This window comes from Falco biarmicus, chromosome 4, assembly GCF_023638135.1.
Source record: "Falco biarmicus isolate bFalBia1 chromosome 4, bFalBia1.pri, whole genome shotgun sequence".
NCBI lineage: Eukaryota > Metazoa > Chordata > Aves > Falconiformes > Falconidae > Falco > Falco biarmicus.
In genome coordinates, this window is record NC_079291.1 from 107,109,180 (window position 1) to 107,132,392 (window position 23,213).

General features: G+C 38.8%; 1 protein-coding gene across 2 annotated transcripts; it reads right to left on the reverse strand.

Annotated features, from left to right (window-relative positions):
- Nucleotides 1–403: 403 nt before the first annotated feature.
- On the reverse strand, nucleotides 404–23,195 carry RFT1 (RFT1 homolog). Of its 2 annotated transcripts, XM_056334350.1 has the most exons (13): nucleotides 23,072–23,195; nucleotides 22,862–22,947; nucleotides 22,147–22,263; nucleotides 20,093–20,282; nucleotides 19,404–19,505; nucleotides 17,902–18,036; nucleotides 16,904–16,982; nucleotides 16,607–16,657; nucleotides 15,136–15,266; nucleotides 13,787–13,931; nucleotides 11,926–12,031; nucleotides 10,813–11,062; nucleotides 404–9,932 (listed from the first exon to the last, which is right to left on the reverse strand). In XM_056334350.1, exons 1-13 carry the CDS (start codon nucleotides 23,132–23,134, stop codon nucleotides 9,768–9,770), a joined length of 1,620 nt encoding a protein of 539 aa, XP_056190325.1. In that variant the 5' UTR covers nucleotides 23,135–23,195; the 3' UTR covers nucleotides 404–9,767. The 2 variants fall into 2 exon arrangements, with proteins under 2 accessions (XP_056190325.1, XP_056190326.1); XM_056334351.1 differs by lacking the exons at nucleotides 22,862–22,947; nucleotides 23,072–23,195 and adding an exon at nucleotides 20,903–21,083 and having other exon boundaries at nucleotides 22,147–22,265.
- Between the last annotated feature and the right edge of the window lie 18 nt (nucleotides 23,196–23,213).

The window sequence follows — 23,213 nt, forward strand, 5'->3', positions numbered from 1 at the left end:
CATAGATCCTGCGCACCTTGCCGCAGAGAACAAACAACAGGAAACAAAATAAACCACACAGTTTTACAAATTATTTCAGAGGTGAATTTGCCAGACACTCTTGGCCTTCTATAAGAAATAGTCTCCAGAAGGTACTTAACCTGCTACTTTAATAAATATTTATAAATACAACAGTGCAAACTTGATTCCACTGATGTTTAATGTTTCCTGTGTAGTAACAGAAACATTTCCTTTGGTCTATGATGTTCTACACATATTTTACTTGTTCGACATACACATTTACATTCATCTGGGTGAAACTTATTTGGCAGTCACTGCATGTTGTCATAACCTACAACACATCAGTAGTTTGTGATGGCAACAAAAGGCACAGAAAGCGACAGATTTTGACATTTGGAAACAATTATTCTTGTTAGTGGCCAGGTGATTTATTGGTAACAGTTATGGCATCAAAACATTTATTAATTACAGTGCTAAAGATCAAGTGTAATTGCATGTAATACTTGTTCAAGTTCTGCATGAGCAGCTATAACTTCCATTTCAGCTTGTTTTCTTAGGACTGTAAAGGTCATTTCACTTTTTTTTTTCCCTTCATAAATCTGGCTTGTAGCTAAGGGATGTCTTCAGCTAATATTTCATGGCAGTGACATTCTTTAACTATCAGTTCATCACTGTTGCTTGAAATTTCTAATGACAGAGAAATACTATGTTATCATTGAAGAAAAATTAGAGTATTACTATCACTATTATTTTTTAATTTGGTGAAGCTATCCATCAAGCAAGCTTCCCACCTTTGTAAGGCATTGATGCATCCAGACAGCAAACTTGTTACTCTTAACCTTTTTTGCCAATATTCTAGCCAGTAATCTCAAATTATACTGTGACCTGCTCATGTCTGTTCTCCATTTGCTTGATACCCACTGCTTCCCTTTCCAACAAGCAAATCGGTTTTGTATTTAGTACAAATAATTGTTAAGGCAGTTCTAACACAGCAGGCAAAGAACAACAACTACCAGGAATCATTGTGTTTTCTTGGCACAGTCTCAATGCAGAAGTCTTTGCTCTGAACTCTTACACAAAGTAAGTGTGTACTCTTACTCTTCTTTTGCACAGAAAAATATTTGTAGTTAACAAGTCTGATATGTTACTAGACTACAGGTATCTCTACCATTCTTTCCTTTATTCTAAGGAGAGGTATTAATTTCACAGTCAGTTTTACCAATAGTAACATGCTGATCGACTCAAATCGTAGTTAAAATTGAAAATATTAGACACACACAAAGTGGAGGGAGGGAGCAAGCTTTGGTTACCAGACACATACAAGCCTCCTCTAATACTTAGCCACTGTCTTCCTTCAACATTACCTCTACCCTAGTTTCATTACCTCTTCCCTTCTGTTTTATTCACCCCTCCTGGAGTCCCTCTATAGTTACACTTGCATTTGCTTTAAGGGACATTAATAAGTCAGCATCATCATCACTGTGCTGACCTACTCCTCTTCAAGCCGATAATGCTGGCACCATCATCCTGTAAAATAAACCATGAGAACTTACAATGGATATTAAGTTACTGTGCTTCTGATTCAGTCTTTCAAAGCTTTAACTGAAATTTAAATCACTTCTTCCCAGATCGGTCTGTCTTTGCATTTTGGTCTATTCTTCATTCTATTATATCTTCCTGATACACTGCGCAACCAGCTTTTTCTACAATTACAGCCGGACTGTGCCTTTTCACACGCATTTAGTCCTGTATAATCCTTGGGGGCTGAGCCACATGTCACCAAAGGTTGTTCGTGTTTTGTCATTCCCACAGCACATGCCTGCCTTTCCCCATATTGGTCCCCACTTCGCAACAGCTTGTCAAGCCAATTCCAAATCTGAAAACAATTATTTTTCCCAGTCTTCTATTACTCTTTCAATGGCTGCAGTTTCACTTCCTCAAGCAGAAGAGATACTCCCTTTTTTTCATTTCTATTTCTTCATTTCCCAAAATTGCAGTAAATCATATAAACACCCCCTTGTTTAAAGTGGATTTGCAAGTAAGCAGTATTTGCCAATTGCCTTTCTTTGCTCATTCGAGTCCATACTTAATATATCAAATTTTCTACTATTGTAATAGTGAGCATTCATACTAATACACTACTATTTGCAATCCGTGTATTATTGGTGCAAAAAACTTTGATGTTTCCGCTTCTGTTCCCCAATTCATTAATCCTAGGATACGCTGTGCTGACTGCTTGCTCTATGTCTACTCCGAGTTCCTTCAGGAAATGTGTATCTTGTTGAGGAAAGCACGGTCTGCACCACAACTTGACCCTTCATTGCCACGTACTCCCCGTGTCCTGTGATCCTTAGTAGAGATGAATGTTTTCATCCACATGGTGTGACAGCTTCTCCTGGGAGTGTCAGCGTTTTTGATTTATCTGCCACCACCCAGAGTTTCTCTCATTCTCTTGCATCAAGGCTGCCCATATGGGCTAGAACCACAGTAGCAGCAGAGCCTGGTTAGTAGAAGAGGACCGGTCTAAATCTTGATGCAAAGTATAGGGAGAAGAAAGGAATGTTTTCCAGGTAACTTGGTATACCTGCACCAAAGTTGTCTAGATTGTACCATCTCCACTTCAGTCTCACTGGTTGAGGTCTTCTGGGCTAAATTCTGCACTGACAAATCCAACCACACCGTGCTCTTCCTGCAATGCACTTTTCAAAGATCAATGGACTCCTCTAGCAAGCTGAATGATCCTATCCACAACACTGCTTCCAACTACCACCCTGAAGCCACTTAAGCTTTTTTCAACTGCCCATTTAACTCCCCAGCTTGAGATTTTATTGTCTAACCTTTCGTGTGTTCTTCATTACGTGCCATCTGGGCTCACTTCATCACCCAATGCTGAAGACAGGCTTTTTGCAGCACAAGCACACTACTCTGCACTACCTTTCTTCTGTTCTTCCACTCTGATTCTATTCCTGTTCGTTCAATAATTCAACCTCTGAATTCAAATCCACCTTTTCTCACCCTATGGAGACTAATTTTCCTTTTCCAAACTGTAACAACTAGTCAAATTGGTTGCAGCTCTCCGCAAGGCCCATACTGCAACAACCTTAACGTTGCCTTAGATGTAAGGCTCTTGACACATTGCAAATGCTTTTCCAGCCTTCCTCAATGGATCTTCAGCCATGAAAGCTTCCTGTTCCCACACCAGAATATCTTTCAGATGATCTAAGTCCCTAAATTCTCCTCTGGATGGGGAGAAAGTCCTTCCCTCTCCTCCCCACCTGGTGAGCAGTCAGCCACAGTGGAACACTAAGTGCCTTGAACGCCCAGCTACCATACCTGCATACTGTGCATTTGTTTTCAGTTTCTGTTATTCTGCTTTTCTGCTCTCAGTCTCTGCCTTTCACTCCAAAAGACCTCGTTCACCTGCGCTCTCCACAAACTTGCAATCCTCCCTCCGAGCCATTTCACTCAGGCAACTTTTGTCAATTGCAAACAGATTCCACAAGCAAGATGTATTCAGCTTTAAAAGGATAAATCATATATTGTTTTAAATGCACAAAACCAGTGGAGCTTAAGCTAGCAAGCACAGTATATCCACGACGCTAAGTGAAACTCCGAGCATCTCTACTAGCAGATGGTTCAGCAGAGAATCTCTGCAGCTCCCTAAAAAGGACCTTCAGGGCTCCTGAGCTGCCATTTACATTCAGAGATGTGTACCTGTAGGTGGTTTTACTCCTGAATCTTTAAGCTACTGTTCCAAGAAAGCAATCCTAGCTTTCTTATCCTGCATGGCTTTACTATGGACTTCTTCCACAGCTCTCAACTTTTCCTTAGAAATCTGAGCCAAAGTGCTCACAGCTGTGCAGTGTGAGATTCAGGCCATGGGTGATGACATCTACCCCCTGTTGGGCAGAGGAGGTTCCATCCAGCCTTCACCCAACCTTTCTGCACTGAGCAAGACTTGAGTAAAGCCCTAGCACTTCCCTGACCCTAGCCCCGTGCTTTAGCAGAGCTCCAGGATAAACTTGTGTAAAGCTACAGTCTAATAAAGGCATCTGAGGGAAGGGAATGGGGGGGACGGGGGACAGACATGGGAGGGGGATAACAGAAACCAAAACACAACAACCGTCAGCACAGTTCTGAAGGAACCACAGGAAACCCCACAGTTTCCATAGGCTAATATACAGTCCAGTCAGCCTCAAAGGGGAGTACTGTTAGAGAGCTAAAGAGTGTTATCACACACTACTGCCTGAATTTTCAATGAATAATAAAAAGCCTATTTGACCAGCAAAGCAGAATGACAAGCAGTCTGTAGCAAAGTATACCGTACTTCATGAGCACGCACTGCTTCTTCCGAGCGTGCCCTACTTGCCTAGAGAAGCACTTGTGCAGATACACACTCAAGAGCCTCATGTGCAGTGACAGAAATGCATTCAGATGGGAGGAACCCAGACTACAGACCTTTCTTTCCTCAGAGGGACACTATGTTCCTTGCACGTGTACCGTACTCTGCCACATTTCCCTTCTTCCTTTCCTCATACCATAACGTCTCCCAACCCCTGCCAAGAGATGGCTAAAAATCATTACATAAATAAAAGAAACCATGAGTGCACTGTATGATACTTGTTTTGTCAAATTATTCCCCCCAAACCACCTTCCATTAGGAAAACATTAGTACTGTCATGTCAAGCATCCAAAACCGAAAAGAAGCCACGAACAAATTTTTCTGTGCAACCTAAATTCGCTCACTCCTTGCTCTCAGGGCTTGCAAGCAGGCGGTAACGTAACCTTCAGCTAGCCAACCAACACGTTCCTCATTCCACCCCAGCACAGGACTCTTGTACCAGACCTACCACATTTTTACATTGAGACTGACTAGGTTGACCTTTCCAGCAATAAAGGCAGTATCTACACACTGGAGTTGGTTATGAATGGTTTACCAATATATGAACTAAAGTGTCAGGGGAAAAAAAAAAAGCCAAACAAAAAAAGGAAGGAATTGAAGATATCCACAAGTGATCACAATGCTCTCTCTCACAGGTAGTGCACAACTATGGCTCAGTTGCTCTGAGACACAAGTCTCTCTGGAACACCTCAGTGCCTTGTCTCACACTCCTCCCTCTCATGGAGGAGTTGTGAGGGAGCAAGTATCTGAAATATTCCTGCATTCAAGAAAGTTATGGGCAAAACTGCAGTCTTCTCCCAAGCTATGTTATCTTCTACCCTTTTTGAAGCTGTCTCTCCAAAGAACAAAATATTATTCTATTGGATTAGAACTACTCATATATCTGTGTTAAGGACTGCTATCACACTCAATCTTTTTTTTCTTCCCAACACAGCTTTAATTATTTCAGTCTTCTTAAAGGGTTACAGATATAACCAAGAGGACAGCTGTGTTACAGTCCTTTCCGCTTTCTCAATTCAGTGAGATGGCATAAAACTTTGGAAATAAGTCACGCAGAACACAGACGGATCCGTGAATCACAAAACCTAGCTAGCAAATCAACACGCAGAGCTCTGTTAGATGCTCGCCTACCAGAACTAATGAGTAAGCCTGACAAGACACAAAACAGAGTTGTTTTACCTTTCCTCACAATTAAAGAAAAGCAACTACCCTACCTTGGCCAAACATGCAAGTGTTCACTCATCAAATCCCATCAATGAAGCTCACCGCACAGTGTGCAGTTAAAGACATCCCAACTGAAAAGGGTTCATTCCTCCTTCTAAATCACAAGGTAGTGCATGAACCACAGTTCTGGTCCACGAACTCAAGAGAACAAAACATCTTTTTGTGGAAGAAATCCAAAATGCAAGAGACAGGCACTTCCTATCACTGTTTTGTTCAGATCCCCCAGCTGCTAACGCTTTTGGAGCATGCCTTGCACTTCGTTTCCATGGCCCAGCTGTACATCAGATGTGGAGAGCTTCAAACTTCATTTTAAGCTTATAATGAAAATGAACTACATTTACATAGCACTATCAGAATGCAAATGAGTTATGTATTTTGTGCCAAACAAAATCATTACATCTCAGCAGATGTATTGAAGCGTTGATACAGTTCAAAAAGCCTCAGATCCTCTCTCTTCAGTATTATCTTTAAAATACGGGTAATTAAGCCACAAAAAACTATGATGTTCAAACAGCAAGAAATACAAAATCCACAAATATAATTTAAAAGTTTACCCAGAAGCCATCAAATTAGGCCTTGCTGACCTCAAAGTACTTACTCAGGCAACCCTTCATATGAACTAATAAGTCAACACCTCTTAGGGTTGGTAAACTCTGGTAAGCATTCAAGCTTACATCTATTGCCTTTTGTGCCTACTAAAGCAGATTAACCATTAAGGTAAAGCTTTAACTCCTATTTTTTTTTCCTAAAAAAACCCCTCGAACAAAAAAAAACCCTAATAAAAATTAAAAAAAGCTGCACATATGCTCCCCCCTCCCTACTTCCCTACAAATAAAATATTTATAATACTAGAAAAGAACAAGCCGTTGAACTTTGCTTACTTGGATAGTAGCGAACACCTGTATTGGCACTTGCAGCATAATCCAACTAACAAAATTCATTAACTATCAGGTTCATTCCGGCCATTTAAATAGCTTTTATCACAGCAATGCATTGTTTAAAAGCACACAAAGAAACTTGGTCGTTCCAATCCATACAAACATACATTTCAACAAAAACAAAGAGGGGAAAAAAGTGACTACAATGATGCCACTTCTTACAAAAATACTACAGTAAATTTTATCAATGTGTGTGTTAGGAAATGGTATATAAGTTTCTAGGCTAATACATGAATTTAAATATAAAAGATCCTAGAAAATCTAACCAAATTTAAGGATCATATGTACCAAAGATACAAATAACACTCCAAATAAGCCCCAACTAGAAGACAAAAACAAAATTTAAGGGAAATAAATTTTATTCATCATTATCCTATTATATAATCATATCTTACAGTCATCTGAACGTCATTCATCCAACTGTTAAAAAACCCACAGCGCTATGTATGAAATAATAGTTTTTCTTTAAGAAAACACTTTAATTCTCCTTAGGCTTGAACTAAAGGATTTCAAAACAGTGCAAAACAGCTTCATGAAATTCATAGATAAGCACCCCACTGTGCCTTTGACAGACTGGCAGAGCAGTAAACGAAAGGGAACTTTGGTCAAGTTTAATCTCAATTTTGTCTCCCAGTTTGACAGTTTGCTTCTTTAGAAGGAAAGCAATTAACAGCTTTTACATGAAGGATCACACAGATAAATAAGAAACCAGGAGCCAGCTTGATAGGCCTATACTTCCTGTCCCTCCTTGCAGTTTCCTGCCACATAAACCACATTTTTTTAAAAACCACAAAACCCTACCAACCAGCACCGAACTGCTTACAGATCAACTTTAAGAGCGATGTATCCTTAATTTGCAAATGAGCAATGATTAAGCCATCTTAAATGTCTTCCTGATTCATATGAAATCGTATTCACTTGTTGAGATGCAAGATATATTTATAAGCCATTCCAATATGAAATCCAATCAGTTCAAAACCGAAAATTCTTTAAATGCATACACAGCATTCATGTGAAAAAGGATCTGAGAGACAACACAGCTCACTAGCTGAACAGTGAGATCTCACATCACCCTATTTATGACAATACTAGCAGCAGTAGTAGTATTACTGTACAGCCCAGACCAAAAGACTAGACAAGACAGCATGACACAAGCTCATTGGTACGGAAAATTCTTCGTTCTCCTAAGCACTTTAAGTTCAGGGCTATACAAAATTTCTCCTTCCAAGTAGTTACTAAAAGGCACTGTACAGATAGAGGTATTTCCACAGTAAGGTCCCAAAGTCAGGAAGAAAAAGTCAGACCCTAAAAAGAGTCCGGAAGTTCAACCATCTTGCTTTTTTTAAAAATGATGAACAAGTAAATAAAGGAAAAGAAACTGTATGCATTGACAATTTACAATAAAGAAGTTTCAACCCCCTGTAATATACGGTGCTGTACTTCAAAACGAACTCCATAACTGATAGAAATGAGAAAAAAAGCTGCAAGACAACTCAGAACAGAAAAATGTTAAAGGCAAAGAACTACCCAATTCACTTAACAGGACAGAACAATGTAGTTTGTTGTATTTTGATAGATTTCATAACTTAAGATCCAGCAAGTCTCTATCGACTACGTTCCAGCCAGGCGATAGAGACACCACCACGAGCTGAGGAAGTGCATCTTTCTCCTTCCACTATCACATTTTGGCTTCTCTGTGCTAATTTTTCAGTCACCAAATTCTCATATACAGTATCTCTGGCAATATTCTCCAAGTGGAAGTTACCAGAGTTTAGAAAATGTTTCCAACAGTACCAAACCAAAAACAGACACTGGAAAGCATTTCCCACCGAGCTATGGTTACCAGGATGAACTCCACAATGCCATTACAGTGAAGTATTTTTTTAAGCAGTCTAAGGATCTGCAGAGTTGTTACATAATTAAACTAAAAGCTTTCAACTGTACATGTCTGAGCACATATTTTTCATTGCTTGATGTTTTTTGGTCCACCCAAACACTGCAAAACGAATACTGATCACTACAAACCTGCTACTTGTACATTCTGGAACCGCCAAATTCAGATCTTAGAACAGCAATAAAATACACCAATCGTAAACCTAACATCTAATCTCACAACTTCTGAACATCCAAGTTTTCAACAATTCAAAAAAACCTGATCAATACAAAGGTTAAGACTGAACAAGTAAAAAAACAAGACATGAGAAAAACTGATTGCAACAGAAAGTAGCATTTTTCTATCCAATAATGAAAGTTTCAATATGCATAAATCCTTGAAAGAAATCTTATTAAACTTTTTACATTTGATTTCACCGACAAGACAAAATAATTTTTATTGAGACAAATCTGTTCATCCTGGCATATAAAAATCTCAGAGAAAACCAAAGAACAATGGAGCAAAAGTAAGAAGCTTTATGATTAACCTTCCGGAACTTCAGCATCAGCGTGATTGTACTTAACACCTTCTATAAAATGCTGCTCAAAACCTCTTTTTTCATTTAGCTAAGGCTTCAGAGTATTTTTGACAAATTAATACCCTCATAAACGAATGATATACTGAATGAAATAATCTTACATACCTAGCACAGACACGTGCTACATATTCCATTAATCTGCATGTAAACATCTCCATTTTACAATTCAAAACACTGACAACTCAATCTCTCTGCACCACATTATGTTCTGCTTCAGTAACATCACATTGCTATTGGTCCTTGCGCTACCATTTTCTTCAGCTTTTGTTTTATGGGTTTTGTTGTGGTTTGGTTTTTTTTTTTTTTTGTCAGACTATTTATTTTCTAACCAGTTAAGCAGCCAACCATGCCAAATAAGGACATTCTTAATTACAACTTAAGATGTAAACCGTATGATGCCTTCATACATGTGCTCTCCCAATGGTAAGAACAGGAGCTCTCTCCATGACGTCTGTCAACTCGGTTATGTCAGAAGCGTGTATCTTACATCTCTTACCAAAGAGGCTGTTTGAAGAAAACTTTAGAAAAGAGTGCTGAATAAGGAGAAAATTACTCAGCTCTCTTTCACCGTACTGACCAGTTTAGAAGACAAAGTAATATTCAGTTGGCAACCTTTTACATTGCCACTTCACTATCAATGCTTCCAATCAACACATGTGCAAACCTTCTTCTACACAGATCTTGCATCCTTTACTGCAAGCATGTACAAGAACTGTTCTGCACATGACTATTTCATGTTCCTTTCTTCATATACCGATAGAGGAACTGGCTTCTGGCAAAGTGGATCAGCTTGGTCTCTGTGCAGAACATAGTAATGATGGTTGCTGCAAAGCACAGGGCGCCCATGCCAACGTGAATCAGCCTTGCCATCCAACCCTTGCTGCAGCAGAAGAATACCTACAAAGGAAATAAGCAATTAAAGGAAAAATAGTCAGCACAAAGTATATTTCCTGTCTCAATAAGGTCTAACACCTCTCCTGATCATGCTAACACCACCATCAAGCTGAGCATGGTTTTGCCACATGCACGGATCCTACAATAAATCATCTCTAGTAGTCACACCACTTGCTTTCTTAAGAAAATTCTGTCAACAAAAAATGAGCATCGAGTAGTAGCTGGTAAATGTGGAAATTACTGTTATCTGGCATGCAGAAATATGTTGAGATATTACGAAAACTCTGCTGATGCCACCATGCAAGCCTGCTACTTTGCAGCAATGCATTAAGCTATTTTCTAATGAAACTGGGTATCTCCCACTCCAAAACATAAAGCTCTCCTTTCCAAGGCATAATGGATTTTCAATCTATAAATTTTTTGTATATTTAAATGCTACTGTATAAGTAATAATTAGTCTGTGCAATTATGATCTTGTAGTCTGAATAAGCGTGATAAACGTGCTCTTAGCAATTTTTGTTTCTGTTCTTGTTTTGGTTCTTTTTCCTCTATCACTTTTTTATTACAGAATTTTTAGTAACAATTTCTTTGTGCTACTGCAAAATTTCAATTATTATTAACAACTAAGGACATGGATTTATCTACAGACAGCAGGAATGTGTTAAATTTTGTTTTACTTATTAGATACAAAGTTCTCTGCCACCTACAGAAACTGTATCAAAGATAAAATCTCTTAATATTATATGTTGCCTTGCCTGTAATGGAAGTCTTCCAGCCTGTCCTCGTAAGCCTTTTTTGCTAACAGTATTTCTCTGCTTGAGGACACAAAAATCATTTGACACTACCCTTCACGGTGAAAGCAAAATCTGAGAAAGATGCTTACCTCTGAGAAACCGGTGATTACTCCACTTATGATATAAACGAGTACCAAAAACGGTGATGGAAGCAAGCCTGTCAAAGGTCTGTAAGTGCTTTCTTTGAAGTAATCATAGATATAGTGGATGCTGTGAGCTATTCGAATACCCATGTTAAAGCAGTTGGCAAGGATAAAGCCTACACTGCCATGCCAGCGGGTCAAGAAATAAGAGATGCACAGAAATGTGAAAGACAAGGCCAGCATAACAAAATTGTACCTAGGAAAAAAAGAAACAATTTCAAAATGCACACAGTTACAGTGTTTATTTACTAACTTTGAAGAAATACCACAATTTATTTTCTAAAACAAGCAACAGAAATTCTTTTACCATTTTCTAATGGGAGACAACAAATTTGAGAAGCAAGATGGTAACAAAAAAATCATTGCAAGAATGGAAAATACATCAAAAAAAATCAAGAACTACATTATGTGAAGGAAATTCTGTTTTACTAATCAGCTGTATACTCTTTTCAGAAAGTCAAATTTAGTAACAATGATCAGTAATGTAAAAACGTGGATTTTTTGCTATTTTAGGAATATATTAAAGAAAAATAATGCTCAGCAAAAGATGATGCTTTATTTAGTTTCTGCTTTAAACAGCAACTTTGAAAACAACCGTACATTTTAAAGGTGTCATGAAAGCAGCCCTTGCTAAGTTTAAGACGATACTACTTCGACTATAAAAAGTAGACCTCATCAAAATTAATTTGGAAAGGCCTTGTTAGCGACAGCCGCTACGTAAACGAGAAAAGCTTGATGGTAGCACTGGGAAGGCAACCAGGCTTCAAAGTCAATAACCCAGGATGAACACAGAATCAAGAAATAAAACAGGCTGGAAGGGACCTCAGGTCATCTAGCCCATCCTCCTACTTGAAGTACATAAACCACAGAATTCAGACGCACAACTTGGAACACTCAGAAGCGTACCTGATGTACAGTAACAGCACATGAAAAAATTTAACAGTTGCAAGATTTCCAAGCAAATATCCACACAGAACAACTGTTCTGTTCTCATACTGAACTCCAAGCAAACCACATGCAAATTAATTACAGGAATATTCTGGGGACACTATTTCCTACCTGTCCACCTCTTCTTTGCACATCGAAGCAAAAGTAAAACACTCTGTTACTCCATTGATAGCAAGAAATAGGACATATAATGAGTAACATCGGAGGAGATCTGGACCTAAGAAACACATTAGAATGGTAAGTAGATAATTATTTCTTACATAAAACCACATTGGTTTTATACTCACTGATACCAAGAGTTAAAAGTTGCAATGTTATCACTAATAACAGAATCTTAAGTTCACTTAACACCTTTCCTGTCTAGATACCTTGACAAGAACACAAATAAGGCAAAAGAAAAGTTTGTAAGAAAAAAAAAAAATCATGAAAATATCCAAGAGTAGCAGTTGTTATAGTAACAGAAAAGATACCCATCAAAAAAAGTATTTTAAGCGATTTCCTAATTCAAAATTAGTATTTACCATAACCCAAATCATCTATTGTATCAAAATTTGTGAAAATTAATCCAATAGTCATTATGAGGTAATAAAAGCAATAAAATTTATATTTTGAACACAACAGCAAGAAAAAGGGAAAGGCTGTACAATACATTCAACACTGCTACATGAAAAATGATACTCAGATTTTTATGGGTCAGAGATAATCTATATGTTACTTCAAGATTCTCCATTCAGACCTTAATCTTTTTCTTGTCCTCTATTAATTACAACACTAGGAAAAAACCCCATGCTTTTTTTACAAGTTAGTGTGCATCCACAAATACTCCTTTTTGATGGCTGCAATGTAGTTCACATTACCCAGTCTCCTTCTGTTTCAGTTCTAAAGAACAACTGCCCAGTGAGCAGTAAATACACTGCAGACATGGGGCATAGCTGAAGACCTTCTTTTCAAGTTTGCATAAAAACATTAGACCAAAGAGCACTCAAAGAACAAAAATATCCAAATGAATATAACCATTAATACCCGGTCAAGTCAGTCAGTACACATGCTCCAACATTTCATTTTCACACATTACCATTAGGTTAAAAAAAAAAAAAATTACTCATGAGTCTCTTGACTTGCATCCATATTCCTAAGCACAGTCCTTTCCAGTCAAGTAAACATGTCTAAAAGATCAGGCTCAGACATTCATTCTTGAAGAGAAAGAGGGACAGAATACATCATCTTCATAAAAAAGAGTTGGCTGCCAGAGTCCAGAATGACTAACTTCCACATTTGCTTTCAAAATTAAAATATATCTGATAGAACCAGCAACAAGACAAATCAAAACAACATGCGGAAGTTATTAACATCTTTTCCTGGTTATGCAGACACAGGGTTTTCCTAAAAATCACTATACAAATGAAGCGCCAGCTTCCAAATAACAGATAAGGGTCTAAAGCAAAAATATATAAATGCTTGATACTTAAAAATAAAAGTGTGTCCTTGGGAGTTAGAATGTATCAAATGATCTTAACACTGAACAAGGTAATTGCAATTAATTTTAATATCCAATAAGCAATATTCCAAGGTTGTGGCTTGAAGGTACAGACCTCTTAACAGGTGCAACTGTCCTGAACACAATACACTGTCCCATGCTTTTATCTTCCCTGTAACTTTCTCTTCATTGTAATAGATGTGAAACGGAAAATGAAGCTAGAACTCTCCCACAATGGCACACAGGCAAGATCTCCAAGCAGAAACGCAACAAAAAAACCTCCTCTGAGAAGCTGCTAAATCTTAACCCAAGACAGATCAGCTAGGAACTGAGATTTACACTGGGTCCAGCTACAGAAGGAATATTTCAGAAGTCACTGATTTCAATAGGAGTTTCAAAGGAAAAAAAATATCTGCTGATTTATCCAGTAATTCATAACAGCTGCAGTTTCTCTTTTTAAAGAATGGCTTTTTTGCCAGCTCTATAAATCTTTACCTGTTCCAGAACTCAGCATTGAGCCTCCATAAATATCCAGAGCCAGCTGAGAATAGGCATAGCCAAACACCGTGATGGTAAGGCCAATCAGAAGCACAAGTTTCAACAGCAATTCTAATACATTTGCAGCCATAGCAATATCATCCTGAAAAAAAATGTAGTCAGTTATGTGAATCTGAGTCAATACTACGGTTATTTTCACACTCAAAAGCTACTCCGCAGGAAAAAAACCCACCAGTTTGTACACTGTAAAAGGGTGTGAAACTTAGCCTTTGCTATTTAATTATCCATACATGTCGTCTTAACTTCAAAAAATTTTCATGTATTTATTAATCTGTTCTACATTGTACATACTACAAATTCTACACAAATATTAGCTATGAACATGTCTGTTCAAGGAAATGCGCAAACATCATTTGCACCCGTTTTAATGGTTTGTAAATGGCAAAGAAGAGCACGGCACCAGCCCAAGGCCACAGCTTTGACTCAACAGGCGGGTTAGATTTTTATTGCTGCATGGGACCACAAGATTTGCCACACCAGAACAAGTAACTTGTCAGTTCTACCACCTCATTACAAGAAGCATTCTTGTAATTCTTGTGACAAAATGTAACCTCACTACGTAGAGTGAAAACTTGTAATTATTTTGCCAGTTATAGGTATCAGGTACACTATATGTAAAACATACATAGACCTACAACTTCCTTAGCCCACCAATGGCCTGACACATGGCATTTGTTTAACTGCGTGCTGATGTGCAAAGTAGGAGGATTACTGAAAAAAGTTGTCATGATCATTAATTTCTTGCCTAGAGCACGCATGAATACTCTTCGTGTGGAACAAAGCTCTTGTTCATTTAACCATTAATACTCCACACACAATTCAAAAGCTCCAGAAAAATACAATTCTTTTCTTCGCCAAAACTCCACTCTTTGGAAACATTGTTGTTTAATACTTAACAACTACTTATATTTTCAAGTAAATCAAATATTTTTAGACAATACTTATTAAACAGAAACGGCAAGCTTCCATGATTTAAATAATTTCCTAAGTATATCTGGAAATACATGGTACAGTAGGGTTTACATCACACTGTTTGCAGCAGATTATGTTAACTTCACTTATATACAAGACCGTACTATGCCACTGCACGTCTTAATTTCTATTTCATTTGCATTTTACCTATTTTCTTTTACTTTTAGCCCAGTGTCACTTGACATTTTTGTTCGCCACTGCAACTTTTCAATTTTAACAGCCTTTATACTCAAATTTAAACACACACTTCTGTAACACAACTTCTGTAACAAAAATCAAGCATTTAACATGTAATTAATCCAAAATAAACATACCTGCTTCTGATCCTTTACAGTCTTCCCTCTTTCCAACACTTTAGCGAAAAAGACATAAAAACTCTCCTCAATAGGCAGGAAGATAAACCTGGCCACCAGTGAACCAAGATTACTCACAATATCATATACACCTTTAAAAAGAAAAGAAAAAAAACCATAGCAGCAACCTGTAAATTTTTTAGATTAGTTTTAGTTCCAAGTCTTTAACAATTACATAAATTCTAATTTAACATTTCCACCAAACAAAGGGAAAGCAAGTGGAATTTAGTGGAACATTAAACCAGCGTTCCTTAAAAATTCTGACAATCACAGCAAAGAGCTCGCTCATAGATGGCAAAGCTACGACAAAAGCATCAACTACGGAGATGTGAATCTCGTAACAGCACCAAGCCACATTTAAAAATTCTTACTGCAGAGGACGTTAAACGATCCTGATTAATTTCACAGAATGAGAACAGGAATGTAAGGATTTAATGATACAGCGGAAGATATTAGTGAGATGTTCTTCATTCTTTTCACTTTCACTGCAGTGGAAGAGCAATCCTACATGAAATTTTACCGGCACTTCCATCCTTGGCAAGATACTGCTCCAAACCTGCGTGTGTGTGTGTGTGTACAGTCACTGAGAGTACACAAAGTCAAGCATATGGATAAGCACATTACACAGTCACAGGGAAGTAACAGAACAAGGTACTGGCTCATTTCCTAGGACTTGGAACCAGTATTTCTTAACATTTTGAGAATACAGGCATTTTTGTACTCATTGCTCTTTTAAAAAGCCTTCAAGTAAGAGGCAGCTCAATTGTTCTGCAAGGGAGGAGAATCAGAAGTGACTGCAGTTACAGGTGGCAAGGGCATATAGTCAGTATTTATGGGGGAACATACTACTGCCAGCAATTAAAAGTAATTCAAACCAGCCAAGAAACTTCTATCAGTGTGTCAGTAATTACAGCCTATTTTCGCTCCCCAAGCTATAAAAGACCAAGTCATATAAAGTGCTGCCAGCTCAGGCATCTGAATGGCTACTGCCATGCATTAACCATACTGAATTCTTTTACAGAACAATTCAGTGTTTATAGCATTGCATCTCAAAAATTATGTTCTTGCCATAACCTCTAACACAGATTCAAAAGGAAAGACAGAAAACAGAATTACAAAAACTGAATACAGACAACTATAATACATCAGATATTACTGAAGTGTTTTTTTTAAAAATGAAAACACATACATGGTATCACATGTCCGATTAGTAAGTTTTGATCCAAAGAAAAACTGAAATAAAAATCCAGGACCTTACATTATTTTCTATATCTACATCAATCATTCCCCGAAATGTATCTCGAAGTCAGAAAGGCTTTGAAATCTTCTCAGATTTTCAAGTTATCATCAAATACTCTGTAATTTCCAGAACTACCTGAAGAGCAGTGACTAAGAAAACTATGTCACCATTCCGCAATACCATCACACTTACCCTGATCTCCAAAATTTAATACGTTCAAAAAAGTCATCACGTATCGTTCACCTGTAAGTTCAAAATAAAGAACTTAAGTATTGGGAAAGATTGAGGAATTTGTTCTTGTTCAGACAGTTCCAATTTTAAATACTCAGAGGGGCAAACAGGACCGCACCTAGTCCAGAATACCCTCAAAAACTTCATTCAGGTTAGTAACGTCTACTGGCAACAATCTCTGAAAGTCACACACAGACACAGACATGTGATTGCTCAAGCTTTAAGTCAATTTTGGAAATAGTATTCACTAGCCCTCACCCTCTGTCAAAATCTGTTTCAAGAAGGATTGTTTGAAGAAACTCCAAGTCAACCGTGCTTCCTTCCAGTTAACAAAGGTCTGCAAAAAAAAGTGCTGCAATGTAAGAAACATGATTGAAACTACAGAGTAGATACCAAAAATACAAAACCAGTACAATTCTCTAGACTAGCTCTCACTGTACTGATGAGAAAACCCACGATGTCATAGTTACTAATAACTAATCTAAAATATTGCTAAATTCAAGCACCAATATCACTCTAATCTGCAAAGACTTCTTTCTTCCCTTGCTGAAAATTACTGTAGTTGCAGATAAAGTACCCAAAAAAGCTTTCTACAGAAAATACTAATCAAAGTTAGAGACCGAAAAAAACCCCAACCTCTTTACCTGTTTTACCTGTTTAGCACACCAATGTAACTTCCACCTACACTGTGGGTGTCAACCGTCTAATGCTCTTCAAACTGTCCTTAGGAGTCTTGCAACCAAGAACTGCCCTTATTTCAATCTGTACATCTTTTTCCAAAATGTCGTCTTCCTCATTTGCCTCATTTTCTTTTGAGAAATATTTGAGTATCTGTAGCATGCCGTGTACCACCACCAGGTTTATTTTGTGGAAAAGTCAAGTACCAAAATCCAAGGGAAAATGGTTCTAGCTCCTTTCCTGCCTTGGATCCAGTGATACTTGGTCATTCAACTGCACACTGCAGATGTTCTATCTCCAGTTAATGGTTTGTGCAACGATACTAAAAGGTAGGTCATCAGCAAGTCCATCACCACAAAGAGGTCAAGTTTCATAACATTTTTCTGACAAAGACTTTACTAACGTAAGCTACAAACAGAATTTGTGTGTCATTTCCCCCTTATTTGCACATATCTTCTACAGTGCAGATATCCCCAAAATCACTCAAGTAACTCCACTATCTCAAATTAATTTTCAAATCTCTCTCAAGAAAGACTTAAAAAAAAAATAATCAAGAAATAATATCAAGAAAAACCTACCTCATCTTCCACCAAGTTAGGTAATAGAGCTTTCAATCTAGCAACAGGAAATGACTTCTTTGTGGCTTCAGGAGATCCCAGAAACATCCCAAAATAAATAACATAGCACATTACCAGAACACTGGCATACAAAAGCTGGAAAGATAGGGAAAGAAAGAAGAAAAGCTAACAGTGATATAAAATTAACTCACAAATGTAGAATTACTGCTAGAATTATACACTAGAGTTCCAAATTTAGGGAAAATTTAGTAAGTAGTCCTTACTCCTGTCAAATATTAAAGACTTCAACACCTCTCAAGAATGCTATTAATCTATTTCTTTTTTTTTTAATCTGTAGCTTATCACAACCCTTTGCTAACTTTTATGTTCTACCCAGCACTTCTAAAATGATTATTTGAAGTCCAATTGTAAAGCAATTATTCACCCAGTCAACACTGTCTATATATCTTAATTCATAGAATCATGGAATTGTTTATGTTAGAAAAGACCTTTTAAGATCAGCAAGTTCAACCACTAACCCAGCACTGCCAAGTCCACCACTAAACCATGTCCTTCAGCACCACAAATCTACAGGTCTTTTAAATATCTCCAGAGATGACAACTCCACCACTCCCCTGGGCAGCCCATTCCAATGCTCGACCACCCTTTCAGTAAAGAACTTTTTCTTAATACCCAATCTAAACCTCCCCTGGCGCAACTTGAGGCAGTTTCCTCTTGTCCTATTGCTTGTTATATGGGAGAAGAGACCAACACCCACCTCGCTACAACCTCCTTTCAAGTAGTTATAGACAGCAATAAGGTGTCCCCTGATCTGCCTTTCCTCCAACTTTGAGCTGTTATAAGCTACCTATATATAGATGTGTGTGTATGTGTATATATATATATATATATAAGGTGTGTATATATATATAGGGGTGCGTATATACATAAAAGTTACCTATATACAGCTGCTGCAAAAACTGGGGAAAAAAAATAACTTTATGTGCACATTTGAAATGGGTCACGTGTTTATTTCTAGGTGAACTGACAGTGCACAGGCCACAACCCTATTTCTCAGACACCAATATATCCCTTCTTTATTGTACTAAAGAAAAAGCTTTAACCTGAATACATTAAACATGATTAGCACCTTCTGATAAGGTGATCGAGGTTGGTGGTACAGGCTGATAAAGTTACATGTGACTATATTCTCTACACAGCAAAATCCAAAGTCTAACATGAATTCTGAAGCCAGGTGGTGAACAGTCTTCAAGCATTACAATGTGTAACTCACCTTAAGAGTCAACATAAAGCATATACAGAATAACATAACCTGAACTGCAAAATGTGCCTTCACAAACAGAACGTGCTTTCTTGTACCTCCACCAAATTGCTCGAGGTCAAACCTCCCAGGGGCATTTTCTTTCACTTCCCCCAAGTTATTTCTCAGGCTAAATACCAAAAGCAAATAAAAGTTCACACGGATCACAAATTCATAGAAAAAGAGAATGCAGGAAACTTACCTGAGCCAAGGAAAAAATGTAGAGGCCCCACTGAGGATAAAGGACTACTAAAATAACTGTCAAAATGCATTTTGACACTACTGAAAGGCTTTCAGCAATTACCTTTAAGAAAGAGAAAATCATGGATGTTTATTTTAATGCAAATTTAACCACACACCCAACTTCAAAATACATTAGTTTCACACACAGAATTTATGCAGAAATACAAGACTTTTGAAGTCACTGACACTTTATCAGAGTCTCTTTGCTGAGATGGCCATCTCAGATTGTGATTTCTCTGTAAATTTTCCATTCTTGCATTTCACAATCCCTCCACTGCACTTTGCCAGTCCTTTTGTACAGGACAAAAGGGGAAGTTTTGTTTCACACAATCAGGTTTTCAATTGTTGCATTTCACAGTTTCACACTAACAATCAACCAAAATGCAAAACTGTGGAAGCTGTCTCTCTCCCTTGGATTAAAACTCACGATAAAGTACTTAAAGATCAGTAAGGTGATAACTTCTAAATAAACCAACTTCCTAGCTTTAATAGGTACAAATTTATATCTATGTTACAACTATGTCATACAGTACTAAACAATACACACATTTTTTTAATATGCTTGAATACACAAAGATCTAGTTCAGTAATTTCTTCTCCATAAAGATAATTCTCCACACACATATACACCCCGTGTACTTTACTAACCTTAAGTCTCACAAACAAATGAGCTTGTGCTAAAACCCAGAATGGTTCTCCCAGAAGTTCAATAATTGCAGAAAGACCAAATGCCACCACACCAGCCTGATAATGAGGAACCACAGAAGGATCAGGTACTTCAAGAAAGTGTAGCCAGACTAAGCCCAAGAAAATAGACCAAAACATACCAAATGGGACTCTGAAAAGTTAACGTAAAAAACAAATCAACAGAAATGTTACTTTAGCATAAAAAAAGAAATGTAGATTCAGATGTCACACATAGCCATAACTTTCAAAAAAAAAAAGGCCTCAAGGAATAAATTTCTTTAATTTCTACTTTTACTATACCAAGAATACATTTCTTTTTATTTTGTAATGAACATCTTTAAGGCACTCTCTACAAGACACAGAAAACATTTCCCCAACTTGTCTGTTTTCTACTCAAGCACATAACGTATTTGTTATCAAGTTAGGTCAACTATCTGCATTTCTTGTTCCCTAAGACTGAACAATTCTGGTCCCTGTCATACTGCAAACCCCTCATGGCCACTATTTTTATTGTCTGTGGTTACCAGGGATTAGGCAAGCAAGCTTTGGTGGATCTTGCTCTAACAGATAAAGATACCACCACTCAACTGCTGATCTCACCCTTCCAGAAATCACTGGTTCTCCAGAGAGCGACAGCAGAGCGAGCAGAAGAAAACGCATGCCTGCACCTCAGGTATGCCAGTTGACAATGCTCTACTGTAGCTCAGAGCCACTTCGATCAGTGACTAGCTAAGAAGTCAAACTAGGCACAGGAGTGCAGACGTGTATTACCTTCTGTTGACACTGCTTCAGGAACACGAAACTTCTAGCAGAGTGCAGAAAGTTTTACGTCATTGCAGCAGGATCTATTTGACCCTCCCATTATCAGATCCCTAGGGTATTTGACACCAAGCTCCTAAGATGTGTTTCAGATCCTTCAAGAAAGTTAATCTTCATTTTAAATTATGCTTCTCTACAAGGAAAAATTTAAAAAGAAAAGGTGCACACCATCATTGTTAACTCTACCATTTAATGCCTATTAATGGCTATCAAATAGCAGAAAACTGACTATAATACGGCTAAGAGAACAGATCTATCTAATGTATTTACAATATTACTGTTAAACCTATCCCTGAAAATGACAGTCCCTCTTCTTTATACCTGGATGCAGACAACCATGCATAACCCTGCAATTCCCGGGCCAGATCTACTTAACGCTGTGCAGTCTGAGGTAACATCAGTAGGGTGGTCCAATGGAAGACTGCTATTTTGTCATGCAGGGGTAGTTTTCCACCATACCACGCAGGTAAACTTACCTCCCAGCCCACCTAATTCCAGCTGCACAGCTGCTAGATCTGACAGAAGGGAAGTAGCAGAAAGATGTATCCAGGAACCAGAAGGGAAAAACACATCATAAAACCCACTAACATGCAATGTGCGATTACACTCTGGAAAGCTATCCACTTTTTGCTAGAAACAGCACTGCAGTTGAAACAAGTAGTTGCACTTACTCCCTGTTGCTTCATTCCAACCTTTTCACATTTCTCCTACCCAACACAAACATTTATGTTGCCATGCCATTAAACCATGTAAGGGCTCAGGACTTTGAAAAAAATTAGTTTGAAGGGGAAAAAAATATCTAAAGCAGCGTCATAAATGCACATCAAGTAATAAAAGAGCAAGACTGAGCAGGCACAGGAAGAAAAAAGAAAAGTCTAAGTATTTGTGCAACAGGATTTTCCTTTAACAGCTACAACATAAATAAAACTCCAGGGTAACAGACAGAGCAAACGGCTCCTGTTAACGCCTTCGGCCACGCACTTTCCCACGTGCTCCGAAAAGAGATCAAGTCCATAAATGCTAAAGCAACAGACTTGACCAGCTTCCTGCATCAGTGCCGAAACATGAATGCGGCTACTAAATGCTCAGTGCTGAAATAATAACCTCAGTAAATAAATACATGCTCTCATTTTGTGAGCTTTCAGATAAGAATTAGAAATAAGTTCCACAGAAGTAAATTTTTGAAGTTATCTTACGTCAGCCACAATAGATTAATTGTTTTGGTCCAGTTTCGCTTTGTACTTCCACTCAAGCAAGCTCTGCGAAATGCCTCCCTGGCAAGGAAGACAACTGTTGAATACAGCAGAGTTAGCCTAAAACGGGGGGAGGAAAAAAAGAACAGAAAACAGTTTCTTTACATACTCCTTCTGGAAACTTTTGCACAGAAGCATTGCTCACAGTTTTTACACAGGACTACCTGACAGAAAAACCTAATGGATACACAAAGAAAACACGGTGATGTGAGGTAAACTATCACCATAAAAGGAGGAGAAAGTGATTATTCAAATGGCAAAAATACTTCATGCATGCTATAAACAAAAAACGCAGTTGCAAAATTTATCACATAGCAACAGCGTATAATAAGCAGTTGTGTCTAGCTTTTCCACTGCAGGCCGACAGGTAGGCCAGGCCAGCAGTCCCTCTGTTTCAGGCCAAAGAACAACTCGGGAGACATTCAGCGACCGCACGCTGTACGCAACAGTAAATGAACCAGCGCTATAAAAGCATTATTACCGACACAGCCCCCAGCCCCGGCATTCCGCACCACACACGCTCTCCCAGAAGCCGCCTCACGCCGCAGCCCCGCTCCCGGGGCAGCCCCGCGGGCGGCGGGCTCAGGCGAGCCGCGCTCGGGATGGGGATGCGGGACGGGGGCTCCCAGGCCCGGCTGCTCTCCAGCCGCCTCCTCACCTCACGTTGACCACTCCGATGAGCTCCCTGGAGAGGTAGCGCAGAGTGAAGGCGTTCAGCCCGAAGGTGACCCCCCGGAACAGCACCTGCGAAGGAAGCCGCACGGGAAACACCTGCGGGCCCAGCGGGGCTGCGGCGGCTCCCGCCAGGCACCGCGGAGGAGGAGGAGGAGGAGGAGGAGAGGGGAGGCGGCCCGGGGCGGCCCCGCACCTGCAGCACGGCGCTGGAGGAGGCCAGCCGGGCGGTCTGGCTGAGCACGTCCTGCGAAGCCATCGCCTGCCCGCCCTGCCCCGCCGGCAGGAAATGGCGCCGTCGCGCCGCGATCTCGTCAGCGCGGGGCGGGACACGGGCG

What these genes read in the sequence shown, in the direction of transcription:
- RFT1 (XM_056334350.1), bottom strand. Translation starts at nt 23,134, where the DNA reads ATGGCTTCGCAGGACGTGCTCAGCCAGACCGCCCGGCTGGCCTCCTCC. An exon ending in GAAACAGATTTTGACAGAGG is followed by an intron (nt 16,658 to 16,903) that starts GTGAGGGCTAGT and finishes TTGAACTTACAG; the next exon opens with GTGAACGATACGTGATGACT. An exon ending in AATGCTGAGTTCTGGAACAG is followed by an intron (nt 12,032 to 13,786) that starts GTAAAGATTTAT and finishes TGTGTTTCTTAG; the next exon opens with GTCCAGATCTCCTCCGATGT.